Below are 27,098 nucleotides of genomic sequence, written 5' to 3'. Positions count from 1 at the left end.
CTTATTGGGTTAGGTTATAGTAGATTAGAATCCAATAAAAAACAAACCGAAAAACTGTTAAGTAAATTGTTAGAGGTCCAGACTATGGTAGAAAAAACGCTAGGTCAAGCAAAAGAGAAGGTCTCTCAAGCTAGTCAGACAGAGGAGAATTTAAAGAAAGCAAGCTTAGAGGACAAGCAGCCATCAGGTGGAGAATTACAACAGGAGGTTGCTACCAACTCCGTTCTATCACCAGAGGGCATAACTCAGCCAACAGCTCCATCTACCGCTGAGCGGCCCTCAACTACCGTAGTTGATGGACGGAATTCTGAGGCAGGACCCCAAAGATTAGCATGCCCTGTACTTGAGCAGGCAGGAGGGCAACGAATTCACCGTGCTTTAGATTTCAAAACAATAAAGCAATTAAAGGAGGCTGTAACGACCTATGGGCCGCAAGCTCCCTTCACAATAAGCATGGTTGAATCTGTTACCAACTTGGACATGACACCAGCAGATTGGGCTAACATGTGTCGATCTGTGCTAAACGGAGGACAATATTTGTTATGGAAGGTTGCCAATGAGGAATTTTGCATGGAGACAGCTAGGCGAAATGCAGAAGCTGGGTACCCTCAAAGAAATATGGACATGCTTTTGGGGAAGGGACCTTATGAGGGTCAAAGACAACAAATTGAATATGACCCTGGTGTGTACGCACAAATTGCTGTAGATGCAATTAAGGCATGGAAAACTTTACAGGGGCATAGAGACTTACAAGGTCAATTATCTAAGGTAATACAAGGAACTAATGAACCTTATGCTGAATTTGTAGATAGACTTATTCAGTCAGCCTCTAGGATATTTGGAAATACAGAACAGGTAATGCCATTTATAAAACAACTGGCTTATGACCAAGCAAATCGTTGCTACAGAGAGGTCATTAGACCATGGAGACATGAGGATTTAAACACATATATTAAATTATGTAGAGACATTAATGAACAGGGGCAAATCTTAGCAGCAGTACAACAGGCTTTAAATGCCAGGCCAAGAACATGCTATAATTGTAATCAAACAGGACATTTTAAAAGGAGTTGCCCCATAAGAGGAGGGTTTAACAAAGCTGGATATCAAAGGAATAGAATACCAAGTATTTGCCCACGATGCCGTAGAGGGAGACATTGGGCTAATGAATGCCGTTCTCAAACCACCATAGAGGGTATTCCGTTATCAAAAAACGGACAAGGACCAAGTGTTTACCCACGATATCGTGGAGAAAGGTATCAAGCTCCATTGCCAAAAAACGGACTAGAGGGCCCAATGCCCCGGGGCCCCAAACCACAAATATATGGGGCAATGGAGGAACCCAACAGCCCCATCAAGGTAGTGCCCAAGACGCATTATCCATTAAATCCCTCATCAGACAAACTAGAGGGAGCGCAAGGCTGGACATCTGCGCCTCTGCCAGAGCAATACTAACCCCAGAGATGGGAATTCAAATCATTCCCACAGGAGTAAAAGGACCTCTTCCCCAGGGAACAGTAGGCTTATTATTGGGACGCAGTTCTTCTACACTAAAAGGACTTATGATAAGTCCTGGGGTAATTGATCCCGATTATGAAGGTGAAATAAAAATTATAGCTAGTTCTCCAAGAGGTATATCAGTAATTTCACCAGGAGATAGAATAGCACAGTTATTAATAATACCCAGCCTGCATGATAAATTTTCCAGTTGTAATGTAGAAAGAGGTTCCAAGGGATTAGGCTCCACAGGTGTAGATTGGGCTATGCTGTCTTTAAATTTAGATTCTCGCCCAATGCTAAAATTAAAAATTCAAGGACATGACTTTAATGGGCTACTGGACACAGGAGCTAACCTCAGCATCATATCTCGTCAAGAATGGCCAAAATATTGGCCATTACAACAAGCCACTCAAACGCTTCGAGGCCTAGGAGTGGCAACAAATCCCCATAGAAGTGCTATGGTATTAGATTGGAGGGATCCTGAAGGATGTGAAGGAACTATACAGCCCTATGTATTGGATCATCTTCCTGTAAATTTATGGGGACGAGATGTCCTAGATCAATTAGGATTGACATTAACAAATAACATCAATCCTAACGCGCCCACTACTAGGGCTAAACAAGGCTTTAGGAAAGAAAAAAGATTAAGAGAACAAGAACAAGGTATGACAGCACCTATTCAAATAGATCAAGAAATAAATAGACATGAATTGGGTTTTCAGAAAGGGCCACTGAGACAATCAAAATTACTTGGAAATCAGAAAGACCAGTGTGGGTTCCTCAGTGGCCCTTGACTAAAGAAAAGATACAAGTAGCCCATGACTTGGTCAGACAACAGTTAGCGGAAGGACATATACAACCTTCCGTATCCCCCTATAATACTCCCATTTTTGTCATTAAAAAGAAATCTGGTAAATGGAGATTATTACAAGATTTAAGAGCCATTAATAATGAGATGGTTATTATGGGACCTGCTCAATCAGGGATTCCTCAATTGTCTGCTTTACCAAAAACCTGGCATGTTTTAGTTATAGATATTAAAGATTGTTTCTTTTCAATTCCAATTCATCCCAAGGATAGTCCACATTTTGCATTTACTATCCCTGCACTAAATCATGAAGGTCCTGATCAGAGATATGAATGGAAAGTACTCCCTCAAGGGATGGCTAACAGCCCAACTATGTGTCAAATTTATGTTAATAAAGCAATCCAGCCACTTAGAAACCAAAATCCTGAACTACAAATATTTCACTATATGGATGATGTGTTACTGGCACATAAAGATAAAAACACATTACTAGAATGTTATGCCACACTTACAAATTTATTGAAAAATTATAATCTAGAGATAGCAATAGATAAAGTACAATTAAATCTTCCAATTAATTATTTAGGAGTTCTATTATCCTCAACCATGGTCCGTCCACCAAAAATTCAAATACGAGTAGATCAACTCAAATCACTTAATGACTTTCAAAAGTTATTGGGAGACATAAATTGGATAAGGCCTTATCTAGGCATACCAACAGGAGAGTTAGGACCTTTATTTGATATTCTAAAAGGTCCATCAGATCCAAATTCACCCCGCATGTTAACGCCTGAAGCAAGAAAAGTATTAAAAATCATTGAAACATATATGGAAAATATGCATTTGGATAGAATTGATATAAGTTTGCCTTTATTATTTATTGTACTACCAACAAAAAATATTCCTACAGGAGTATTTTGGCAAGAAGGTCCATTATTGTGGATACATTTATCTTATTCCCCTAACACTATTCTTACTAGATATCCTGAGGCTGTAGGACAATTAATACTCAAAGGAATAAAAGCAGCTAAGGGAGTGTTTGGGATTTCTCCCAATAAAATTATTACTCCATATACTATGGATCAAATTGATGAGTTAGCTAATGAGTTAAATACTTGGGCAATAATCCTGTGTAAAACTAGTGTTTCATTTGATAATCACTTACCATCTAATCCTTTGTTGTCTTTTTGGTCTAAGCATCCTGTAATTTTTCCAAAAATGACAAGAAAAACCCCTATCATAAATGCTCCAAATATATTCACTGATGGGTCAAACAATGGTACAGCAGCAGTAGTTACTCCTGATCAAACTTTTACATTTTTAGTACCCAAACAATCAACTCAAAAGGTAGAGCTTAATGCAGTATTACAAGCTTTTATGATGTTTAAAGATTCTGTATTTAATTTATTTTCTGATAGTCAGTATGTAGTTAATGCTATTAATTCCCTTGAAGATGCTGGTAGGATTTCCCCTTCCTCTACTGTTTTCTCTTTGTTTTCCGATATACAAAGTCTAATCTAAAACCGAAAAGATCCATTCTTCATAGGTCATATCAGGACACATACAGGATTGCCTGGAGCCCTTAGTATGGGCAATGAACTAGCAGATAAATCTACACATGACATACATATTTTCTCCACAATAGAAGAAGCTATAAATTTTCATAAAAGGTTCCATGTCAATGCTAATACTTTACAAAAGCGTTTTAAAATAACTAAAGAACAGGCCAGACATATAATAAAACAATGTCAAAATTGTGTGACATTTTTACCACAAGTTAATCTTGGAGTCAATCCTAGAGGACTAATACCTAACCATATTTGGCAGATGGACGTCACACACTTGCCAGAATTTGGAAAATTAAAATATTTACATGTTACAGTTGATACCTCTTCCGGATTTTTGATGGGCTCCCTTCATGCCGGAGAAAAAACTAAAGATGTTATAGCTCATTGCTTACAAAATTTTGCCACTGTGGGCGTTCCAAAACAGTTAAAAACGGACAACGGTCCTGGTTATACTTCCTCCTCTTTTAAACAATTTTGCTCATCATTTGGTATTACTCACATAACAGGAATTCCATACAATCCACAAGGACAAGGCATAATTGAAAGAGCTCATCAAACTATTAAAATGTACTTATTAAAACAAAAGGAGGGAATTGGAAAGGGGTATATATCCCCCAAAGATAAACTTAAAATAACCCTTTTTACTCTAAACTTTTTAAATTTAGATTCATCGGGACTTAGTGCTGCGGAAAGACACTTGTACCCCAAAAATGTACATAAGCCTAAGGTACTTTGAAAAGATATTCTAACAGGACAATGGAAAGGCCCGGATCCAGTGATAGTCTGGAATCGGGGCGCTATCTGTGTTTTCCCACAGGATGAACAGCAACCGATTTGGATTCCAGAGAAATTAACTAAAACAATTTCTACAGAAAAAGAAGATGATTTGACTCAAATCCATAACAGCTGACATCCAGAGCTCCAGCTTGGCTATTCTTACATCTGCGACAGTGATTAACCAAGGTTTTTTTTTTCAGTATCTATTTTATTATTGCATTTTTCCACATCATAAAGTTCTATTTTATTTTTGAGCTCATACAAACCTAGGTTAATGTTTTTCTGATCAGTTTTATTTTTTGACTGTGTTTTATTTTTTTTTTATTTATTTATTTATTTATTTATTTTTTGACTGTGGAGTTTTTAAACATTGCAATGGAGATTTCACCTAAGTATAGTTACAAGGCCTTTATTTACTATTGTCTTATGTGTTGTATGTTGTGTGCACACTTCTGTTTTGTGTTGTATGTCTGTATGTGTGTATGTCCATATTTCTTATATGAGGAGCGCTCATAAAAAAATGGATCCGAATTTTTTCTTTATTCACGTGATTTATATGGTTTAATTTAAATTAGGTGAACAGCTGTTTATGATTGTTGTTAAAGATGGTTAACAGATCTGTTTGTTTACTTTCACCATTCCTTTTCATTATATTTAATAACTCTGTTCAGGATAATATCTCTTTAGCATCATTGCCAGAATTTCCATCTCCATCCCAATTCCGGTGAAGACTGAGATAAAACCAAACTACAGCTTCTATGATAGCTATCACAGTAAACTGTATAAACTGATGCATCAATGAATATAACTCAACAAGTAATGCTCAATCAAGGACTTGATTTACTTTGGGAGGAAATGGACATATTGATAGACTCCTCCAATTTGAACTGCTTGCAGAACTTGCCTGGACTATATATCAGTTGTATACATTGTAAAATATCATCTGGTGCACCGAATTGTGGTACTGCTGGCATATCTTTGCTGATGGTGTCACCAGTGATGCAATTTCCTTGCCAGCTCACCCCATGTTTATTGTGGTAATACTGGCATATCTTTGCTGATGGTGTCACCAGTGACGCAATTTTTCCAAGGAGCCATCAATTGGCTTGGTGTCGTGGCATTTCTGTATCCTCCTCCCTTCTACTAGTGATGGTCTAAAATTTGGGGGCCAACAGAGGTGAGGCAAAGAACCTCACCCCCCCACTGGCACCAAGGCAAAATTTGGGGGCCAACAGAGGTGAGGCAAGAACCTCACCCCCCCACTGGTGCATAGGCCTATCCACGAGCATGGCTGAATGCTGGACCGGTAGTCAGCGACGGGTTGCTCTGATTACAGTGGATTCAACCTAAGACAGGAAGCTGACGCCTAAAGGTCAGTTCTCCCATGACGGGTAAGAACCATATGTTAAATTGGACAACCTACCAGGCACGGTCCCTAGCCACATTGCTTGTTGCTTAATTAAACAGAAGGGGGCAAATGCTAGGAGCCACAAGCAAATATACAATGTATGGCACCTTTGGTTGTAAAGTGACGCCAGCTAGCCACTGAGATGATTATGTTAAGATTTACATTCATATGCAAATTGGACTCCCGCTGTTCACCTTGGCCTGCTACCGGACTCATGTTACGGACTCATGTTACCAGACTCTTGGAGAGTTCCCATTGGTTGGGGAAGGATAGTAGGAGGAAATTCCGGGGGAGGTCCGGGGGGACCCCGGGGGTTCCGGTCGGCGCGCGGTTCCGGTCGGACACCCTCGTGGGAGGACCGGTTTTTGACTTGCTGGCGCTGAGAGTGTTAGCGGCTTTTTCAAAATAAAGTTTTGTTCCTGCTTGATTGGCTCGTGATTCTGTGCCCAGCCAAGACTGCGGCACCCCTGGGCACTGAAGCTGCAAGGAGCTTACTCTACATGCCCCTGGGAACTGAAGCTGCAAGGAGCTCACTCCACATGCCCTGGGCACTGAAGCTGCAAGGAGCTTACTCTACATGCCCCTGGGCACTGAGCTGCAAGGAGCTCACTCCACATGCCCTGGGAACTGAAGCTGCAAGGAGCTCACTCCACATGCCCCTGGGCACTGAGCTGCAAGGTGCTCATTGCACATGCCCCTGGGCACTGAGCTGCAAGGAGCTCACTCCACATGCCCCTGGGCACTGAGCTACAAGGGGCTCACTCCACATGCCCCTGGGCACTGAATCTGCAAGGAGGCTCACTCCACATGCCCCTGACCAGTGAGCTCCAAGGAGCTCACTCCACATGCCCCTGGGCACTGAGCTACAAGGAGCTCACTCCACATGCCCTTGGGCACTGAGCTGCAAGGAGCTCACTCCACATGCCCCTGGGCACTGAGCTACAAGGAGCTCACTCCACATGCCCCTGGGCACTGAGCTGCAAGGAGCTCACTCCACATGCCCCTAGGCACTGAGCTGCAAGGAGCTCACTCTACATGCCCTGGGCACTGAGCTGCAAGGAGCTCACTCCACATGCCCCTAGGCACTGAGCTGCAAGGAGCTCACTCTACATGCCCTGGGCACTGAGCTACAAGGAGCTCACTCCACATGCTCCTGGGCACTGAAGCTGCAAGGAGCTCACTCCACATGCCCCTGGGCACTGAGCTGCAAGGTGCTCATTGCACATGCCCCTGGGCACTGAGCTGCAAGGAACTCACTCCACATGCCCCTGGGCACTGAGCTGCAAGGAGCTCACTCCACATGCCCCTGGGCACTGAAGCTGCAAGGAACTCACTCCACATGCCCCTGGGCACTGAGCTGCAAGGAACTCACTCCACATGCCCCTGGGCACTGAGCTGCAAAGAACTCACTCCACATGCCCCTGGGCACTGAGCTACAGGGAGCTCACTCCACATGCCCCTGGGCACTGAGCTGCAAGGAGCTCACTCCACATGCCCTGGGCACTGAGCTGCAAGGAGCTCACTCCACATGCCCCTGGGCACTGAGATGCAAGGAGCTCACTCCACATGCCCCTGGGCACTGAAGCTGCAAGGAGCTCACTCCACATGCCCTGGGCACTGAAGCTGCAAGGAGCTCACTCCACATGCCCCTGGGCACTGAGCTGCAAGGAGCTCACTCCACATGCTCCTGGGCACTGAAGCTGCAAGGAGCTCACTCCACATGCCCCTGGGCACTGAGCTGCAAGGAGCTCACTCCACATGCCCCTGGGCACTGAGCTGCAAGGAGCTCACTCCACATGCTCCTGGGCACTGAAGCTGCAAGGAGCTCACTCCACATGCCCTGGGCACTGAAGCTGCAAGGAGCTCACTCCACATGCCCCTGGGCACTGGGCTGCAAGGAGCTCACTCCACATGCCCCTGGGCACTGAAGCTGCAAGGAGCTCACTCCACATGCCCCTGGGCACTGAGCTGCAAGGAACTCACTCCACATGCCCCTGGGCACTGAGCTACAAGGAGCTGACTCCACATGCTCTGGGCACTGAATCTGCATGGAGCTCACTCCACATGCCCCTGGGCACTGAGCTGCAAGGAGCTCACTCCACATGCCCCTGACCATTGAAGCTGCAAGGAGTTCACTCCACATGCCCCTGGGCACTGAGCTGCAAGGAGCTGACTCCACATGCTCTGGGCACTGAATCTGCATGGAGCTCACTCCACATGCCCCTGGGCACTGAGCTGCAAGGAGCGCACTCCACATGCCCTGGGCACTGAGCTGCAAGAAGCTCACTCCACATGCCCCTGGGCACTGAGCTGCAAGGAGCTCACTCCACATGCCCCTGGGCACTGAGCTGCAAGGAGCTCACTCCACATGCCCCTGTGCATTGAAGCTCCAAGGAGTTCACTCCACATGCCCATGGGCACTGAGCTGCAAGGAGCTCACTCCACATGCCCCTGTGCATTGAAGCTCCAAGGAGTTCACTCCACATGCCCCTGGGCACTGAGCTACAAGGAGCTCACTCCACATGCCCCTGGGAACTGAAGCTGCAAGGAGCTCACTCCACATGCCCCTGGGCACTGAAGCTGCAAGGAGCTCACTCCACATGCCCCTGGGCACTGAGCTACAAGGAGCTCACTCCACATGCCCCTGGGCACTGAGCTGCAAGGAGCTCACTCCACATGCCCCTGGGCACTGAAGTTGCAAGGAGCTCATGCCACATGCCCCTGAGCACTGAAGCTGCAAGGAGCCCACTCCACATGCCCTTGGGCACTGAGCTGCAAGGAGCTCACTCCACATGCCCTGGGCACTGAGCTGCAAGGAGCTCACTCCACATGCCCTGGGCACTGAGCTGCAAGGAGGCTCACTCCACATGCCCTGGGCACTGAGCTACAAGGAGCTCACTCCACATGCCCTGGGCACTGAGCTGCAAGGAGGCTCACTCCACATGCCCTGGGCACTGAGCTGCAAGGAGCTCACTCCACATGCCCCTGTGCATTGAAGCTCCAAGGAGTTCACTCCACATGCCCCTGGGCACTGAGCTACAAGGAGCTCACTCCACATGCCCTGGGCACTGAAGCTGCAAGGAGCTCACTCCACATGCCCCTGGGCACTGAAGCTGCAAGGAGCTCACTCCACATGCCCCTGGGCACTGAGCTACAAGGAGCTCACTCCACATGCCCCTGGGCACTGAGCTGCAAGGAGCTCACTCCACATGCCCCTGGGCACTGAAGTTGCAAGGAGCTCATGCCACATGCCCCTGAGCACTGAAGCTGCAAGGAGCCCACTCCACATGCCCTTGGGCACTGAGCTACAAGGAGCTCACTGCACATGCCCCTGGGCAGTGAAGCTGCAAGGAGCTCACTCCACATGCCCCTGGGCACTGAGCTGCAAGGAGCTCACTGCACATGCCCCTGGGCAGTGAAGTTGCAAGGAGCTCATGCCACATGCCCCTGAGCACTGAAGCTGCAAGGAGCCCACTCCACATGCCCCTGAGCACTGAGCTGCAAGGAGCTCACTGCACATGCCCCTGGGCAGTGAAGCTGCAAGGAGCTCACTCCACATGCCCCTGGGCACTGAGCTGCAAGGAGCTCACTGCACATGCCCCTGGGCAGTGAAGTTGCAAGGAGCTCATGCCACATGCCCCTGAGCACTGAAGCTGCAAGGAGCCCACTCCACATGCCCTTGGGCACTGAGCTGCAAGGAGCTCACTGCACATGCCCCTGGGCACTGAAGCTGCAAGGAGCTCACTCCACAAGCCCCTGGGCACTGAGCTACAAGGAGCTCACTCCACATGCCCTGGGCACTGAAGCTGCAAGGAGCTCACTCCACATGCCCCTGGGCACTGAGCTGCAAGGAGCTCACTGCACATGCCCCTGGGCACTGAGCTACAAGGAGCTCATGCCACATGCCCCTGAGCACTGAAGCTGCAAGGAGCCCACTCCACATGCCCATGGGCACTGAGCTGCAAGGAGCTCACTGCACATGCCCCTGGGCACTGAAGTTGCAAGGAGCTCATGCCACATGCCCCTGGGCACTGAGCTGCAAGGAGCCCACTCCACATGCCCATGGGCACTGAGCTGCAAGGAGCTCACTGCACATGCCCCTGGGCACTGAAGCTGCGAGGAACTGACTCCACCGTGGTAGTGTTATTGGAGGAGGAACAAGGTCTCCCACCGACCTATGACCATGAGGATTCTGGTGTGGAGTTTACCAAGGGATTGCAGCCTGGTACAGGCCATCTGGATGCAGAGGGGGTTTCATCCTGATTAAACCCTTGCTCACTTGGGCACTTTCCCTGGGAAAGACAAGCTGGGTCGACACTTACATGGCTGTTGGTGATCACCCTGGGGAATCCACCCAAATGCCCACCCCAGTGAGTGGGCAGCACTGTGGTGCCCGCAATCCTGAACACTGCTCTGGGTGCAGAGGAGGGTACTATGGTGCAAGAGCACCTGAGCAGCTCAGTGTCGCCGAGGGGAAGGAGCCAATGTCCTACAGAAAAGGCACAATGACAGGGGCAAGAGCAGAGGAAGGTCACCAGGGCTGGGCTGGGGTGGCCAACCAAGAAGGTGCAGTGGAAGAGGATGTGGGGGATGCAGTGTGGCCCGTGGGACTTTGCCTCTGGCAATAGCCGCAAGTGCTTAACAAAGGGTGTGAGTTGCACTACAAGGATGGCTGGTGTGGGTTTTGCTTGTGTCCTTGCAGTGACCCTGAGGCCCACCTGGCCTGGATTCAGGGTTTTGTCCATTGAGTGTTGGGCTCATCCTTTACCTGAGAGGGCAGGGTGACCAGGAAGCACACAGACCTGGCTCAGAGCTTGGGATGAATCCGGCCTCGAGGTCGAGCTCCTGCAGTGGTCCTGCATCCAAACCCTGGGCTGTGGCTCCTGACGGTGGGCATCATCGGGACTGTTCCTGGAGCCCTGGGCCTGAACAGCACCGGGTGGCCCGGCATGGGTGACCTTGCCCTCTCAGAGACCTCTACCAGCACCTGTTAACCCCGACCATTGTCCTCCCAGCCCTTGGCAGACTGCTGCTTCCTTCTGGCGGCAGGTCCTCAGGGGCATCACTTGGTGAACAGCAGCAGCCCTGCCCACACCCCTGCCTGTGGACAAAAGGCACAAAGGGAGATTTTTCATAGAGGACCGGGGCCCAGCCCAGCTCAGGGTCACCCCGGGCATGTTCCTGTGCTGAGAGCCACAGCCAAAGGGGCCCCAGCAAACTTCCAGCTGCCGGCTGATGATTGGCTCACAGCGGCCCCAGCAACATCTAGCTGATTGGCTCCTCTGCGGTGATGTTCATTGGGCTGTTTCCCCGCCCTTCAGACTGCCAGCTGATGATTGGCTCACAGCGGCCCCAGCAACATCTAGCTGATTGGCTCCTCTGCAGTGATGTTCATTGGGCTGTTTCCCTGCCCTTTCAGACCATGGAGCTGCTCATTGGGGGACTTCTTTGGCTCCGCCCACATGACCCAGCCAATCGGCCTCAAGAGCAGGAGGAGTGGGGGAGGTGGAGAGGCTTGTGGAAGCCGGTGGTGGCAGTTGGGCTCTGAGGGTTTTTTCCTGAGGAGCTGTTTTGTTTGGCGTGTGTGGTTCTAAAAATAAAGTTAGTTTCTTTTGACAAGTGGCTCCTGAATTGTGCCCAGCCAGACTGCGGCATTCCTGAGACACTTACAGAGCACCGACCTGGGACTGGTGCATGGGGGTCCACTAGAGCCCTGCTGAGGGAATGTGGGTGCACACCCAACACCTGGGGTTCAAGCCCCAGTATTCACCTCATGTTCTTGGGGAGTAGACAATTTGCTAGTCAAGGGGTGGGACCCCGGGTCATGCCCACCTCTATTGTGACCTCTCCATGCTCCCAGCCTGGGGACACCAACTCTTGCAGCGGAGGAGCTGGCGGCCCTGGTGGGTTGGGCCACCTGGTTCTGGTTTCCTCTGTGGTCAGGGAAGCCACCCTCTCTCTGCTGTCCTGGTTGGCCCACCCACTGCAGCTTCTCATGGACCGAGCCCTCTGAGAAGGAGGCAGAAGGGAGGGCTTCTGCTTCTTAGAGTGTGAAGTGAGTGATTAAAATACGGTTTTTGTAAATGAGACCTACATTGGCTGATTGTGATTGCCTGTCACTGTAGTGGAGGCAGAGCTGTGTCCGGGGGCTTGGGCTGCATGAGTGGCCTTTCCTGAGCATCAGCTGACCTGCATTTTATTTGTTTTAAAAGAATCAATAATGTATGCATGAAATATGGCCATTCCCGAATCATGCATAATTCTATCTTCCAAAGGTGAAGCCTTAAATCTTCAGGTTGGATCTGAGTCATTCGTCCTTGGTTGAGATCGATCGGGCGAAGGTCGGGGGCCAGGGTTCTGGTGATGGGGGTCATCTGCATGGGCCAGACCAGGCAGAAAATGGCCACATGATGGTTCCCTCCTGGTGGGCCTGTCCTGGGAGTCTGGCTTCAGAGGAGTGGGGGTCTCAAGAAGAGTGCACGTCCTCTGCTGCCCCTGTAGAGAGAGCCCGGAGTCACTGGCAGGACATCCTCCAGCCAGGGAGAGGGCCAGCACGTCTGTTCACTGGAGAGGCAGGGTAGGGGCAGGGGCACAGAGACGGGAAGCATTCCCAGAGCTGCTGGTGGCAAAATGGCGCCCAGGCTGGTGAGCACCTGCACCTTCGAGCTTGGCGCGGCCCGCCTTCCTCCAACACTGCCGTGGCCTAGGCGTCTGTGGGTCTCCAGCTCCCGCCTCAGCCCCAGCTGGCCGCACACACTCTGCTCCCTGGCCCTGGTGCAGACACTAAGGCCACTTCTGCCTGTCAGTTTCCGCCACTTGGGGAGCGAGCGGAAGGCGGGCGGCAGGCCAGTAGGGAAAGCGTTCTTCCCTGCAGTGCAGTGCGTGGGTCCGCGGCCCCCACCTGCAGAACCCTCGCGGTGTGCACTGGCCCACAGCACAGCCTGCAAGACCCCTCCTCAGCAGTCTGCCTGCTGCTCTGTGGGGACTCCTGGCACTGGGACAGAAGCTGTTCCCGCCTACTCTGCCACTCGGAAGGGAGGCCTGTGGAACGATCCCCTGTGTACTCTGTGTTGGAATCCTCCTGTGGCTTCTGCTCCCCTGCTGAGACCTGTCGTCTGGGGCACCCAATACACCCAGGCGTGCTAGGGGGAGGTCGGTGGAGGTTCTGGGAATGTGGAGGGGGCAGAGTCGCCCAGGGTTGGCTGGGGGCTGGCCCAGGGAAGTGCTGCGAGAACCAGCCCGCTGCTGAGCAGACTCCATGGCTTTCTTGTGGTGGGCTGTGCCCTGGGTGCAGAGAGGGAAATCCTGCGAGCTCTGGGGTGGGAGTTGGTCGCAGTGGGATAGATGGAGGCCTGAGGGGGTGGGCTTGCTCAGGCTGAGCTCTGAGTAAGAAAAGAAAAGGGCTGGGGTGCAGCATTCATGGACTGAGCTGTGTCCCCCAAACTCATGGCTGAAGCCCTAGCCCCCAGGACCAGGAGAGGGATGGCACTCCTGGGGATACTGGGTGGGCAGGGCTTCCTCCTGCTATGTTTTCTTAAACTATTGACATCTTTTTAAAAATTGAAAATAGAGTATGTACATACGGTAACACAAACCTGAATAGTGCGAAGGGTGTTGTTCATATGCACGCTCCTGCCCAGAGTTCCAGATGTATGCAAATATGTGTGTGTGTGTGTGTCCTCTTTGTTAAGACAGCAAATGCTAGTGTATTATTTATGTTGTCCTGTGCTTTGCTCTTTTAACTTATGAAATATTCAAAGCTTATAAAAAAGAAAGCAACAAACCAAACATCCACAAACCCTCGACTCAGTTTACAGAACAAAGGCTGACAGCCACAGAGTCTCCCATGGCCCTGTGGCCCTGCCTGCTCTCTCACGGAGGAAGTCAGTCTTCTGGACGTGGCATCCCACCCACACACCTCTGAAGTTCACGTGCACATGGCATCCCACCCACACACCTCTGAAGTTCATGTGCACATGGCATCCCACCTACATTCCCTCTGAAGTTCACGTGCACATGGCATCCCACCCACACACCTCTGAAGTTCATGTGCACATGGCATCCCACCTACATTCCCTCTGAAGTTCACGTGCACATGGCATCCCACTCTCACACCTCTGGAGTTCACATGCACATGGCATCCCACCCTCACACCTCTGAAGTTCACGTGCACATGGCATCCCATCCACTCACCTCTGAAGTTCACATGCACATGGCATCCCATCCACTCACCTCTGAAGTTCACATGCACATGGCATCCCATCCACTCACCTCTGAAGTTCACATGCACATGGCATCCCATCCACTCACCTCTGAAGTTCACATGCACATGGCATCCCACCCACACACCTCTGAAGTTCATGTGCACATGGCATCTCACCCACACACCTCTGAAGTTCATGTGCACATGGCATCCCACCCACACACCTCTGAAGTTCATGTGCACATGGCATCCCACCTACATTCCCTCTGAAGTTCACGTGCACATGGCATCCCACTCTCACACCTCTGGAGTTCACATGCACATGGCATCCCACCCTCACACCTCTGAAGTTCACGTGCACATGGCATCCCACTCTCACACCTCTGGAGTTCACATGCACATGGCATCCCACCCTCACACCTCTGAAGTTCACGTGCACATGGCATCCCATCCACTCACCTCTGAAGTTCACATGCACATGGCATCCCATCCACTCACCTCTGAAGTTCACATGCACATGGCATCCCATCCACTCACCTCTGAAGTTCACATGCACATGGCATCCCATCCACTCACCTCTGAAGTTCACATGCACATGGCATCCCACCCACACACCTCTGAAGTTCACGTGCACATGGCATCTCACCCACACACCTCTGAAGTTCATGTGCACATGGCATCCCACCCACACACCTCTGAAGTTCAGGTGCACATGGCATCCCACCTACATTCCCTCTGAAGTTCACATGCACATGACATCCTACCTACACACCCTCTGAAGTTCACGTGCACATGGCATCCCACCTATACGCTGTACCACAATGTGCTGTTCTGCCCAAGAACTTTATAGCATTCCTCAGATTTGTGTGTATCTTCCTTAAAGCAAAGAGACAGTCAAACACTGTGTCCCTGAGCGTCCAAACCTGGCCAGGTTCAGGGTAGCACGCCTGTGTGGGGAAGCCCAGATGCACAGTATGCGGAGGATGCTCCTCTCTCAGGCACCTGGAACCAGGCCAGCTGGTGTTCTCAGTAGAGAGCTGCTTTCCTGCATGTGCCAGGGCAACTGCCCTTGGGAAGCTGGTCAGATGAGGAGCTCATGCTGAGGGGTTGCTGCTTCTGCCAGTCTCTGAGTAGGGAACTGAGGGCCCTGTGGAAAGGGCCCGCGGCACTTGTCTAGCCCACTGCTGCTGGACACAGCACCCGAGGGAGAGAGGAGGCGCTGCTTGGTGAGGGCCGGAGGCGCTCTGCCTGTCGGCTGAGCTCTCCCTGGGGCAGTGGCTGGTCTTTGTGAGCTTTCCCTGCTGAACCAGGGACTCCCGTGCCAACTCAGGCACTCTCCCAGGCCTGTCTGCAGCCTGGCACTGCTGGGCAGGGTGGAGGGAGTGTGCGCGTCTCTGCCGCATGCCAGTGCGAGAGGCGGTGCCGCTGCTGCCACCTCCCATGCGCTGCACTTGTTGGTCCTCTTTTAAGGGCCGTAGGTTGCACTGCTGCGATGTGGGGTGGCCGTGAGTCCAGCGTCATTGGCTATTCGATAGCCAGAGGCTGCGGGTTCTCCTTCGGGAGCCTTCCGCAGCAGCATTCCCGTCTGTGTGGAGAGCCGCCTGTGGCCGTTCGTGGACCGCTGCAGGTCAGTCACTTCCTGCTGTCCCCTCCCCGCCCCTGACGACCACTGGTGTTGCTGCCGTCTCCCTAGTTCGCCTTTTCTGGAAAGCCATGGTTAGGACTTGAGTCTGGCCTGTTTGCACTGGCCTTGCTCATGAGTAGCCTGGCTCGGTGGCCCCCTTCCTGGCACGGGATGATGCCCCTGGTTGGATGTGCTCAGTTTGATTTCCCCACTCACAGCGGAGGGCTGGCTCCGCGGTCTCCTGTCCTCAGTCATGGGCAGAGCTGCTGCGAGCCTCCGTGGGAGGGTTTCTGGCGGACGTAGCACGGGGTCTTGTGGGCAGTGTAAGTAGTGAGAGCAGTCCTGCCTTTGTCAGGACACCCACATGCCTGTCCCCACTCGGGCCTGGACAGTGCTCGACTGCAGGCAGAATTCAGCCCTGGCCCTGGGAGGTGCCCCTGTGAGTCATGCCAAATGACACACACCAAGGTCACTTGTTGGAAGGACATGTCTGTGGGAGGAGAGTGAGGTCTGTCTCCTCCAAGTGTGTGGGCAACCCAGGGCACCAAGGGCCCACGTGTGAAGGTGCATGTGCGGGGTGAGTGGGCGAGGAGGCCTGGCTCACTGGACCTGCTCGTGGCTCAGTGGACACACCACGAACAGAACGAAGCATCCAGCCCTGTGCCTGCTCAGCCTCGGCTGTGGCATCAGTGCTGGGGGATGGGGGACACAGGGACGGCAGCACGGTGTCCTCAGCACGTGTGGGCTGGGGAGGCCTGATGCTGGCACCAGCCCTGTCTGTAGAACTTTGCGGTGGGGCTGTAGCACTTGCCTGTTGATGACCGCAGCGGGGCCAGCTCCCTCTTCATTTCCACCTGGGAGTGACCAGCCTCACCAGTGGCCGCTGGGGTATGCAGGGGCCATCTCTGAGGAAAGTCCTCGCCTGGCTCCAGGCTCAGCTTCCCTCTGGCCTCAGGGTCAGGCAGGGCCAGCCACCGTGGGAGGGGGAGTGTGGCAGCCTGGCCCTCCTGCTTAGCTGGCTGCAGGCCCTGCCACACTTCTGTTAAAAAAGGTGAAAAAGATGTCAAACCTAATGATTTCCTTGGTGGGAAGCACTGCTTGGTTCTTCGTCCTGAGCTGTTTTGTGACTGCTCTCTGCTGGGGACAGAGCTGTCTCCCAGGGGCGCACTTCATGTTCAGAAGTCGTAGTGTGGACTGCGAATGAGGAAGAGCTGCAGGGACTCACGGCTCCGACCCCACAGCTGAAGGCGGCTGCCCGCTCTGCAACAGGGGCCTTGTCTCCTGAGGAGCACGTGGAGCCGATCCTAGGAGAGCCAGTGGTGGCCACAGAGCACGGAGGTGGCCAGCTCCGTGGTCTCTGTGTCGCCTTGTGAGTGGGCAGTGGTGGGTGTTTGCCCTGCGGAGGCAGGACCTCGCGGAGGCCAGACTTCGCCGAGGCCGGGCCTCCTGGAAGTGGTCCATGGCACTTGCACAAGGATATGGGCCTGAATGGTGATGCTCTCCCGGGCTCAGCACACAGGACAGGACCACTCCTCATGTGTGACAGGCCCAAGTGCAGAGGTGACCCTGGCTCCACAGCTCGGGCTAGTTTTCTGAATATTCTGCACGACACTTCCTTCTGTTCCTCCCTCCCCAGCACATTCCTGATGGGGCCCTGTGTGGCCTGCGAGGCCCTTCTGGGCTGTGAGTTCATGTGACTAACATCACATCTGTCTCAGTCGGTGTCCTGGTCTGGCCTCCCCTACCTGGGGGGCAGGAACCTTCCTCCATCCTCACGGGCCTCCCTCCTGGCCCCGCAGACCACAGCCCACTCTTGCTCCCTTGCTGGCCCTTCCCTGCTGTGGTGGGCAGCTGGGTGGACAGCAGACTGCAGCCCTGGTGTGCAACGCGTCTCCCCCCATGAGGTGGGCACTGTCCCTCCACTGCCCTCTAGGCCCTCCTTGCCCATCTCTGGCCTGTCAGCAGGGAAGGCCAGCCGTCTGGGCTGCCTCTGAGGACGTGCTGGGCTCTGCTACCCTGCGCTCAGCAGGAAGCACAGGGAGAGGTGGGCTGACCGGGGAGAGATGAGAACTCCGGGGAAGGACCCGTTACTCGTGGACACAGACCAGGTCTACAAGTCCAGCGGGAATTAGCATTTCTAGGCAGACAGCGTGGGAAACGAGGCCTGGGGAGGGCCAGGAGAAGCCATTCCAGTGCTTTCCCCTGAGGCCCACGGGGCTGTGTCCTCTATGAGGTTCCCGGAGGCAGGGGCCCTGGGTCGAGGGCCTGCTTCCCTCTGGTTTTATCTTGACCATGGGCTCTTTCCCTCCTGGGCTTGGCTGTGCTGTTGTGGCCACACCTCACCTGGCCGCTCCGATGCAGGAAGGCCTGCCGAGGGCCTTGCAGGGCACTGTGATCGGCTTCCTCAAACGTGAGAGCAGAATGTGTGATGTGGGGTGTGAGGCAGCGCCAGCCGCCCACCTGGGAAGTGCTCACTGGTGTGGACGACACGATAGAGGCGCGCGGCCTCGCTGTCTGAGATCAGGCAGACTGCGGTCTTCCCCGAGTTGCTCAAGAAGAGCTGCTCTCCTCCTGACAGCAAATGCCAATTCATCAGCAGGGATTCTGTGCAAAAGCAGAAGCAGATTTGTAAGCCATGTAGCCGGAGGGTAAAACGCACAGCTCCCGCGTCCCACCCACCGTTCCCTTGTCATAGGAGCACGCCTGTGCACATGCACACACACACAGAAACACTCATGCAGATGAGCACACGCACAGTCAAGCAGATGAATACACTTGGGCACCCATGTAGATGAACACTCACCAATAGGCACACGCTGTGTAGACAAGCACACATACACATGCACCCACTCATGGGGATGGCCCGCTGTGTACACACTCCTGGGGATGAACACACTCCACACACATGTCAACAAATACACTTGTGCACACACACTCATGGGATGAACACACTGGAGTATATACACAGGGTCATCCTTCAGTGGGACACACCCTTGAAGGCACTGTCCCACACCCACAGCCACCCGAGCCTTCCATCTTCCAGTTGCCACGTGGAACATGGCCCCAGCATTACCCTGTGGAAAGAGCACCCGTGAGAGCTTCACTTCTAGGGTCACACGTCCTTGGGGACTTGGGGGTGATTGTGGCTCCTCTGGTCTTTTCCTCAGGGACACCTGCCCTGACTCTGGGCTCCGAGCAGCCTGCAGACCTGCTGTGTCTCCCTCTCGCCCACCTGGCACTGTGGGTGGAGGAGCACTGGCGTGAGGGGGATTTATGTGGCACTCATTCAAAGGAACCGCTCTCCGTGAAGATGTCCTTTATTAAAACCTGGGGGGAGAGTGACCCGTGGCAGCTCACAGCGCCGGGCAGTCTGTCTGGAGCTGTGGTCTTTGGGGGCTGCTGTTTCTGGAGCATGGGATGCAGCTCGGGGCCCAGCTCCACCAGTCCCTCACGTGGGAGCTCAGAGACTCACTGACAGCCACAGGGTGTCGTCTGCAGTGGCCAGAGGGAGCCGTGCCACTCACCTGCCTCACACCTTGTCCACCCCTGGTCACACGGCCAGTCCGTCTTACTGACCATCGCCATCTGCATTGTCAGTCGGTAGTTCAGAGGAGTGACTCTGTGCGCCTCCTGCATGGGGCTGGGTTTCCACAGTTTATTGTCCAGGGAAAGTCCTCCTGGCCCCTGGGCCTCCCACCTGCACTTGGAGGGGCTTCGTCCTCAGTCCTGGGGTTGGAGGTGCCTCGGGGACCTTTTCCCCACGGTGGCCCCTGGAGCTGCTCCTGGCTCCTGTGGATGACCCCTAACTGGACAGTCCTGAAAGGCCCAGCCTGCGGTGGAGGCAGCAGGAGGCAGGGCGTCTGTGGGCAGGCCTGGTCCACTGGCCCAGTCGGGAGGACGTGGCCTGTGAGCTCCGGGACTCGCAGCGCGGGGACGTGGTGGCTGCCATTGCCATTTGGGTGGGTGAGGCCTCCACTTCTCCCTCTGCTGACCCCGTTCCTCGGGTCTCCACCCTGGCCCCAGAGGCCAAGCATAGAGCCTGCTCCCAGGAACCAGCCTGCTGCAGCCACAGCAAGGAGCCTCCAGTGGCCATGGTCCAGCTGCTGGGCAGGGACCTGGATCCGGGGCTGTCGATCACCCGACTGAGTCTCTGTTCCCTCTGGGGGCCATGTTATCACCTGTGTGGATGAGAAGTGGGGTCAGGACCTGGGGAGGCACACCGCTGCCTCAGGGCGCAGAGTGGGCTCTGCTTCAACAGCTGCTCTGAGCCCCGAGCCCCCTCTCTGCCCCCATAGGGCACCTGCCCTGGGCAGGTTCTGGCTTCCGCTCCTCTGGCCATCCCTGCTGGTGGTCCCCATAGCTGTGATGTCCTGACCAGCCCCAGTGAGGACACATCCCCAGGCCTTCTGCCCTCCTGACCCTCTTGACGCATCTTGGAACATCAGGGACCGGCTCACTCCCCGTCCTCATTCACATCTGCTCTGTCCACGTCCCTCGCAGCACGCAGGGCCTATCCTGCTGCTGCCCAGGGCTGCTCTTCAACTTACCGCCTTCCAAACCCAAATAAGGTATAAATATGAGGAAGAGTGAAGGAGGGAGGAAGGGGGAGAGAGAGAGAGAGAGAGAGAGAGAGAGAGAGAGAGAGAGAGAGAGAGAGAGAGAGAGACTATAAAAATGTACAGAGTCCCCTCCAAGTGCCCACTGCATCAACCTGTGAGAATGGGAAGGTCCCAGGGACAGAAGCTCCCACCTTCTCCTGCTTCCCCGTGTCCACACTGGGTGCCTGTGGCCTCCCACCTTCTCCCCCTTCCCCGTGTCCACACTGGGTGCCTGTGGTCTCCCACCTTCTCCCGCTTCCCCGTGTCCACACTGGGTGCCTGTGGTCTCCCACCTTCTCCCTCTTCCCCGTGTCCACACTGGGTGCCTGTGGTCTCCCACCTTCTCCTCCTTCCCCGTGTCCACACTGGGTGCCTGTGGCCTCCCACCTTCTCTTCCTTCCCTGTGTCCACACTGGGTGCCTGTGGTCTCTCACCTTCTCCCCCTTCCCCGTGTCCACACTGGGTGCCTGTGACCTCCCACCTTCTCTTCCTTCCCTGTGTCCACACTGGGTGCCTGTGGTCTCCCACCTTCTCCCTCTTCCCCGTGTCCACACTGGGTGCCTGTGGTCTCCCACTTTCTCCTGCTTCTACACTGGGTGACTATGGTCCCCCACCCTGGGCCCAAGGGCCTGAGTACCCTCATATGGGCTCTGTGGGCTCGTCCAGCTGCCCACTGCTCTGTAAGGAAGTTTTGTTGGTGCCCAGTGGTGCCATCCATTTGCACTTTGCCCATGATGACTTTCACATAGTGATAAAAGTTCCTTCAGAGTTTAGATGTCCCCGAAGCACAAATTGTCCACCTCCCAGTTACAGAGAAGCCTGCTGGCCCCAGCTGCAGACTGGGTTCTGTGTCCTAGGAGGGACCCTGTTCATGGGGAGTGCGGAGGGCACGGCTGGCTTCCTGGCTGGGCAGGCTGGTGGAGGAGGACCACCTGGTTTCTGCCTGTGTCACCTCGCGGACCTCCGCCCCCTAATGGGGTCACCAGTGACCCGCTGTGGGGAGCTCCCCCAGCTCGATGGTGCAGGCCCACCACCTCCCCAGCCCCCTGGCGGCTCTTTCCTGCCTGGGAGGTGCCTCTTCAGGGCTCTGGGCATGGCCTTTCCCTTGCTGATTGTGCCTCTTCTTATGTTCTGAGCACAGATCACTTGTTGGTTTTCTCAGTTCTTTTTTGTTCTTTTATTCATTCATTTTTAATTGGTGCATTATGGTTACACATAAAAGTGGGATTCTCTGTGACACGTCCACCAGTGCTCAGAGGGTGACCTGGTCAGCTGGTTCTGCTGTTCCTCCCTTTCCTACTCCTCTGCACCCCTCCTGTGCTCCAGGGTTCTCCCTTCTCTTTTCCTGGGCTCCCCTGTTTTGTGAACCTTATTCCCCTAAAGCTTCTCCATGAGAGAAAACCTTCCACTCTGGACTTTCTGAGTCTGGCACAAGGTTCTCCAGCTCCTTCCATTTACAAGCAAGGCCACGGGTTCCTTCTCCTTCATGCCTGAGTCGGATGCCATGGTGTACGTTTGCCACATTTTTCTTTATCCACTAATCTGTTGTCAGGCAATTTGCAGGAAAAAACAGCCTTTTAAACAGGTGGTGCTGGGAAAAGTGGATATCCCTATAGGAGAATGAAACTATCTCCCCGTGTCTCACCCTGCACATAAATCTACTCAAATAGATCAAAGACCTAGGAATTGGACTAGAAACACTGGAACTTATAAAAGAAAACACAGGGCAATGCCCCAGCACATTGGCACAAGCACCAACTTCCTTAATAAGACCCTAACATTCAAGAAATAAAACCAATAATCAGTATGAGATGACTTCAGATTAAAAAAGCATATACCCAGCCAAGGAGACAAGAATGGGCAGAGGCAGTCTGCAGAATGGGAGAAGGTCCTCACCAGCTACTCTGTCAGGGGTTTGAATATCTAGAATATACACATCTCAGAGACTTTAACCACAAACAGGCAAATCCAACCAGTAAATGAACAATGAACTAAGCAAGCAATTCTCAAAAGAAAGACAAGTGACCAACAAATGTGTGAAGAAATGTAACATCTCTGGCAATAATGGAAATGCAAATCAGAAGTATGTTGAGATTTGATCTCATTCTAGTCAGAATGGCAATTATCAAGAATACAAGTAACAATAAATGTTGGTAAGGATGTGGAGAAAAGTTTCACTTGTACATTGTAAACTATTCTGGAAAACAATATAGAGATTTCTCAAAAAAACTAGGAATAAAACCATCATACGACCCAGCTATCCCTCTCCTTGGTATTTATCCCAAAGACTTAAATACCCTTCGATGGTGACACAGGCACACCAGTGTTTCAGAAGCGCAGTTCACAGTAGCCAGGCTGTGTCTTTTGATATTTTTGTGATCACATCCAGAGCTCAGATCATCATGACTCTGGTCATGGTTTCAGGCTGATGTGTATGAGCCTATTGGAAGGTGTAGTCTGTGTATAGGTAAGTGTATTCTATAGGTTTCAAGATGGTTGAGATGTCTAAAATAGTGCACAGAAGTGGAAAAGAATTGCAAGAAATACAAAAGTATAGGCTAGGGAAATAATGGGGTACATATAAACAGTTACTGTCTTAGAGTAAGACTGCAAGTCCGTGACATACAAGGGTTCTTTCTAGTTGGTGTGCGTGAGGCTCTGGGGCGGGACGGGGGTCAAGTGAAAAGGGAAGCGTGCAGCTTTGTCCACAAGGAAGCAACAAGCTTATTTTATGCCACTTATTTGAAGGAAGTAGTGGGGGTGGTGGAGCATAGGGTGAGGGCCCCCGTGGCATCTGGATCGTGAACACGCTGTGCGTGCCTGCCGTGAAGTGAAACACGACCCCCCTCTGTGAGCTTCAGAGAGAGCTCTCTCCTACGCATTTACCTTGGAAGCTGAAGCAAGCTGCCCACGGCCCTCTTGACCTACACCAGGGTGTCATCCTGCCACCTGCACCCTAGGGTGGCCGCACCTGCATGTGTGTTCTTGAGCCCTGACCAGCCACTGCCTGCTGTTGCTGCCCTCTCCTGGCCTGGGCTGGGGCTGGGACTCCTCTGCAGCGGGAAGTGGGGCTGAGGTAGAGCAGCTGGGCTTCCTCATCACTTTCTGTTTCAAGGCTGCTTTTTCCAAACCACAGTCTTGCTGCTGTGTGGAGGGAGCACCTGGTTTCTGACCCCAGCAGAGCTGCAGAGCAGCGGGGTCGTGCTTCAGGGCAGGCACTCAGCAGCAGCAGGTGGAGCGGAGAGCAGTGTGTGTGCTGGGAGCCAATCCCAGGGATCAGCAGTGGTGCATGTGGGGAGGTGGGCCAGGGAAGAGCAGAGTCCACGAAGGGCCGATGATTCAGCAGGTTCCCAGCACAAGTAGCCAGTGTGGACGCACACCAAGTCCCCCATCCCCAGTGGTGACCGGGGCTTATCCCAACTCCCCTGGCCCAGGTGTCAACTCTTGACACTTGCAGCCTGTTGAGTGCATAAGCAGAGCAGGCTCTGTCCACTAGAGCCCTCAGCAGAGGGCCTCAGGCTGCGGGAGGGAGGGGGTGAGTCTGGGAACTGCCGGGCAAAGCCAGTGGGCAGTGGCTGCCGGGAAGATCCAGGACAAGATGGCTTTTCAAACGGTTTGGAAATTTGACTAGAAGCCATCGTTTCATCCAAAATTTAATAAGTCAAATCTATTGCATTCACAGGTCCTGATGAAGCTGGGAATGATTGTTCTACGGGTCTTGATTGTCAGAGATAATTATTCATAATGAAGATTGTATTTCAAAATGAAAACCAACCAAGCAAATGTGAAGGTGTGACCATCACCTGCAGGGCTCTCCATCATTCACCATAAGTGCTACCATCCACGCAGGGCCACCTCCGTCTCACCACCACGCCCCCCCTCCACCGGACCACGCTGCTGCTGCTGAAGTAGGCTGAGTGATCACCTCTGTAGGCGGCACGTCTGACTTGCGGGGTCTGTCTGTCCCACTGGCATCTCCTGGGAGCTGTGTAACAGGTGCACAGTTATAATAAACTTCTGATCCTGGCACCACCTCTGGGAGGGAAGGGCATGGGGCTGCGCAGTCACTGACTGTACCCTGCCTGCTCTGGAGAAGCCAGAGCCAGGCCCTGCAGCTGCCCCTGCTGTGCACTTCAGAAGCCTTCTGTTAAGAGGAGTCACAAGGCGGCCCTTGCCCATGTCAAGCACCTGAGCTTTAATGTAAACCCTCCGAGTGGCCCATCTGCGTCCAAAGCCCACAACCAGTGGTGAGACTGAAATCATGGGACCGTCCCATCCCCAGAGTGTGGTGTGGACCTTTCTGTCCTGATGTCCTGCACCTCTCTGCCCCCACTTCGCCCTCCGTTATCCTGGAGCCACCTGCACCCCGTGCCCTCTGGGAGTGTGCTTCGGGGCAGTTCACCTAAGACAGACCCCCCACAGCAGATCCGTGGTGTGGGAGGCCCGCTCTATGCACCTGCCCAGCACAGGGGCTGCCAGCATCCACGCTGGGTTTGCTTGTGGCTTTCCCTAGTTCCCTGTAGCTCCGGGGGCTCTCAGCTCAGCATTCTGTGAAGACCCTGACTGAGAGGTGTGTCATCCTGCCACCTGCACCCGAGGGTGGCCGCACCTGTGTGCACACACAGCTGCTCTGCTGCGCTCTCCCACACCTGGTCTCTGGTCTTCCTCTCTGCGGACCTTGCACCATCCGATCAGGACTGGCTGCCCCTGGGAGGACTCTGCATTTGCTGCCTTCTCCTGGGAAGCTGCTCCTCCTTCCAGGCAGGATGGCCAGCCCTGGGGGACAGGGCACCCAACAGTCCCCTGTGATCTGATTTAGTGTAGGGACTTCTGCTTGGTAGGTCAGGAATTTTTTCCCTCTAGGCATTTGGTGAAATGTGGATATTGGTTCAACATCTAAGAAAACCCCAGCGCCGGAGTTTAATATGATAACCCTTGAATGCATCCACTCTACAGCAGTCACCAAATGTATTTCCACTTAAGATGAAATGATTTCTGTTGTAGGAAGAAACTGAATTAGGGTAGATTTTGAAGGTGGAACGCATCTTAAATTAAAAGGTCAATTTAGACCCTGAAACTGGTGACATTGTTTGCTGACTATTTTTTTCCTTGACAGAATTTCAAACTGAGTCTCTTCCTTTGTTTTCTAATCAGCACCAAACTCCCATCTTTGGAAGGAAGGAAGCTTTGCTATTCAGAGGCAGCCACAGAGAAAGAACAAAATTAACATGAAAGTCCAGGTGATTCCATGAATATTCATATGGACAATCTAATCAGTGTCTGTTCATTATCCACATTTCCATTTGAAGCAGGTTTAGAATATAAATAAAGATGGCAGGGCAATTGTATTGACTTTCATTTTGCTCTAAGAGGCTCAAGTCTCTGTCAATAGCCTTGAGCACTTGGCTTTCTGTGGAATTGGAGATAGAGACAAGTCAGAACCTCAGGGCGCATTTCCTGAGGATGAACACCCTGAGAAAGCCAGGTGCACCCCACAGGTATCTGGAATTCTCATTAAATTGTAAGTGGGTCAGATGGCACGGTTTTCCAGGGAGTTCCCTTTGTCCCTAATGGTGGTAAAGCGTTTTGGAGCTGTGTGGGTGTGGTGGGCATGAGCGCGGTGCCACCACACTAGCAGCCTGGCCCAAGCTTATGGCTCCCAGCATGCACTTGGGCTTTCACAGGCTCATGGTGACTGTGGCTGGATGTGAGGACCGACCGATGCAGATCATGGGGGGAATGCAGCCTCCCTACCAGTCAATTCCTGATGGTTGGAGATGATGGGGCCGAGATAACTCAGGGGAGTGTGGACGAGATCAGAACCTACCTGTGGCCTGGGGGTTCTAGTCCTCAGCCCCTAACTCCTGACCTGAAGCAGCCCTGAGTCAAAGAAAGACAGGCACATTCAAAATGCTCCACTTCATTAGCAATCAAGAAATGAAGTTAGGGTGAAGCACAGTGGTGCTCACAGCAGTGACAATGGCAAGATGGAATCGGGGTTGGGGGCCGGGCGGTGCAGAGTCCTCCTCAGAAGGGCGGCTCCTGGATGTGGGGCTGGAGGACACCGTGCTCTGCCAGCAGGCTCACCTCCAGGAGTGGTCAGCACTGATTTTTGCACAGGATGCTATTTAAAAGACCATTTATAATATGAAAAATTAGAAGCCATTTAAATGCTCAATATTAGGAAATGGGTCAAGCACTATTATGGGATCTCCACAGCTCAGTGACATGTAGATGGCAGAGGCTCCTGGGACCTGGGTGCAGCAGCTGGGCACTCCATGCCAAGTAAGGGACATTGCCCTGGGGGCCCTGGGTTCTCACCTCACACCACTGCAGGCACGCAAGGGGCTGCAACCAGCAGACGCTTCCCAGACGCCCCCGGGAGGAGCAGGTAAGGGATACAGGGAAGGAAGGTTCCAGTTCTCCAGGAGAGCCGCGGGGTTCCTTGAGGACAGTGGGAGCACTGACCCCTGGACTAGAGGGCCTGTGTGGAGCCAGCTTCCTCCCTGAAGGGCCGGCTGAGCTTTCACCTTCTTTGAGGTTTTCTCCAGAGAACGTGGATCACATTTGTGGCCCCCAAAGTGCAATAGATGTCCTATTGAAGACAAGCCT

General features: G+C 52.7%; 1 protein-coding gene across 20 annotated transcripts in view; it reads left to right on the top strand.

The window, feature by feature from the left end:
• The window catches only part of LOC308634007 (uncharacterized protein), a 121,998-nt gene that overhangs the window by 61,415 nt on the left and 33,485 nt on the right, over nt 1–27,098 (top strand). For 2 of the 20 annotated variants that reach the window (XM_081267552.1, XM_081267558.1), the window contains one exon: nt 24,169–25,577. The exons of the other annotated variants lie outside the window; for them this stretch is intronic. In XM_081267552.1, the coding sequence (XP_081123678.1) occupies nt 24,169–24,221 (53 nt within the window). In that variant the 3' untranslated portion in view covers nt 24,222–25,577. Of the gene's footprint in view, nt 1–24,168; nt 25,578–27,098 lie in introns of those variants that run through there. 20 annotated transcript variants of the gene reach the window in all.

The sequence above is a fragment of the Spermophilus citellus genome (assembly GCF_964194105.1).
Source record: "Spermophilus citellus genome assembly, chromosome: 15".
NCBI lineage: Eukaryota > Metazoa > Chordata > Mammalia > Rodentia > Sciuridae > Spermophilus > Spermophilus citellus.
Note: the sequence above shows the minus strand (reverse complement) of the source record. Positions and strands in the feature narration are given on the sequence as shown.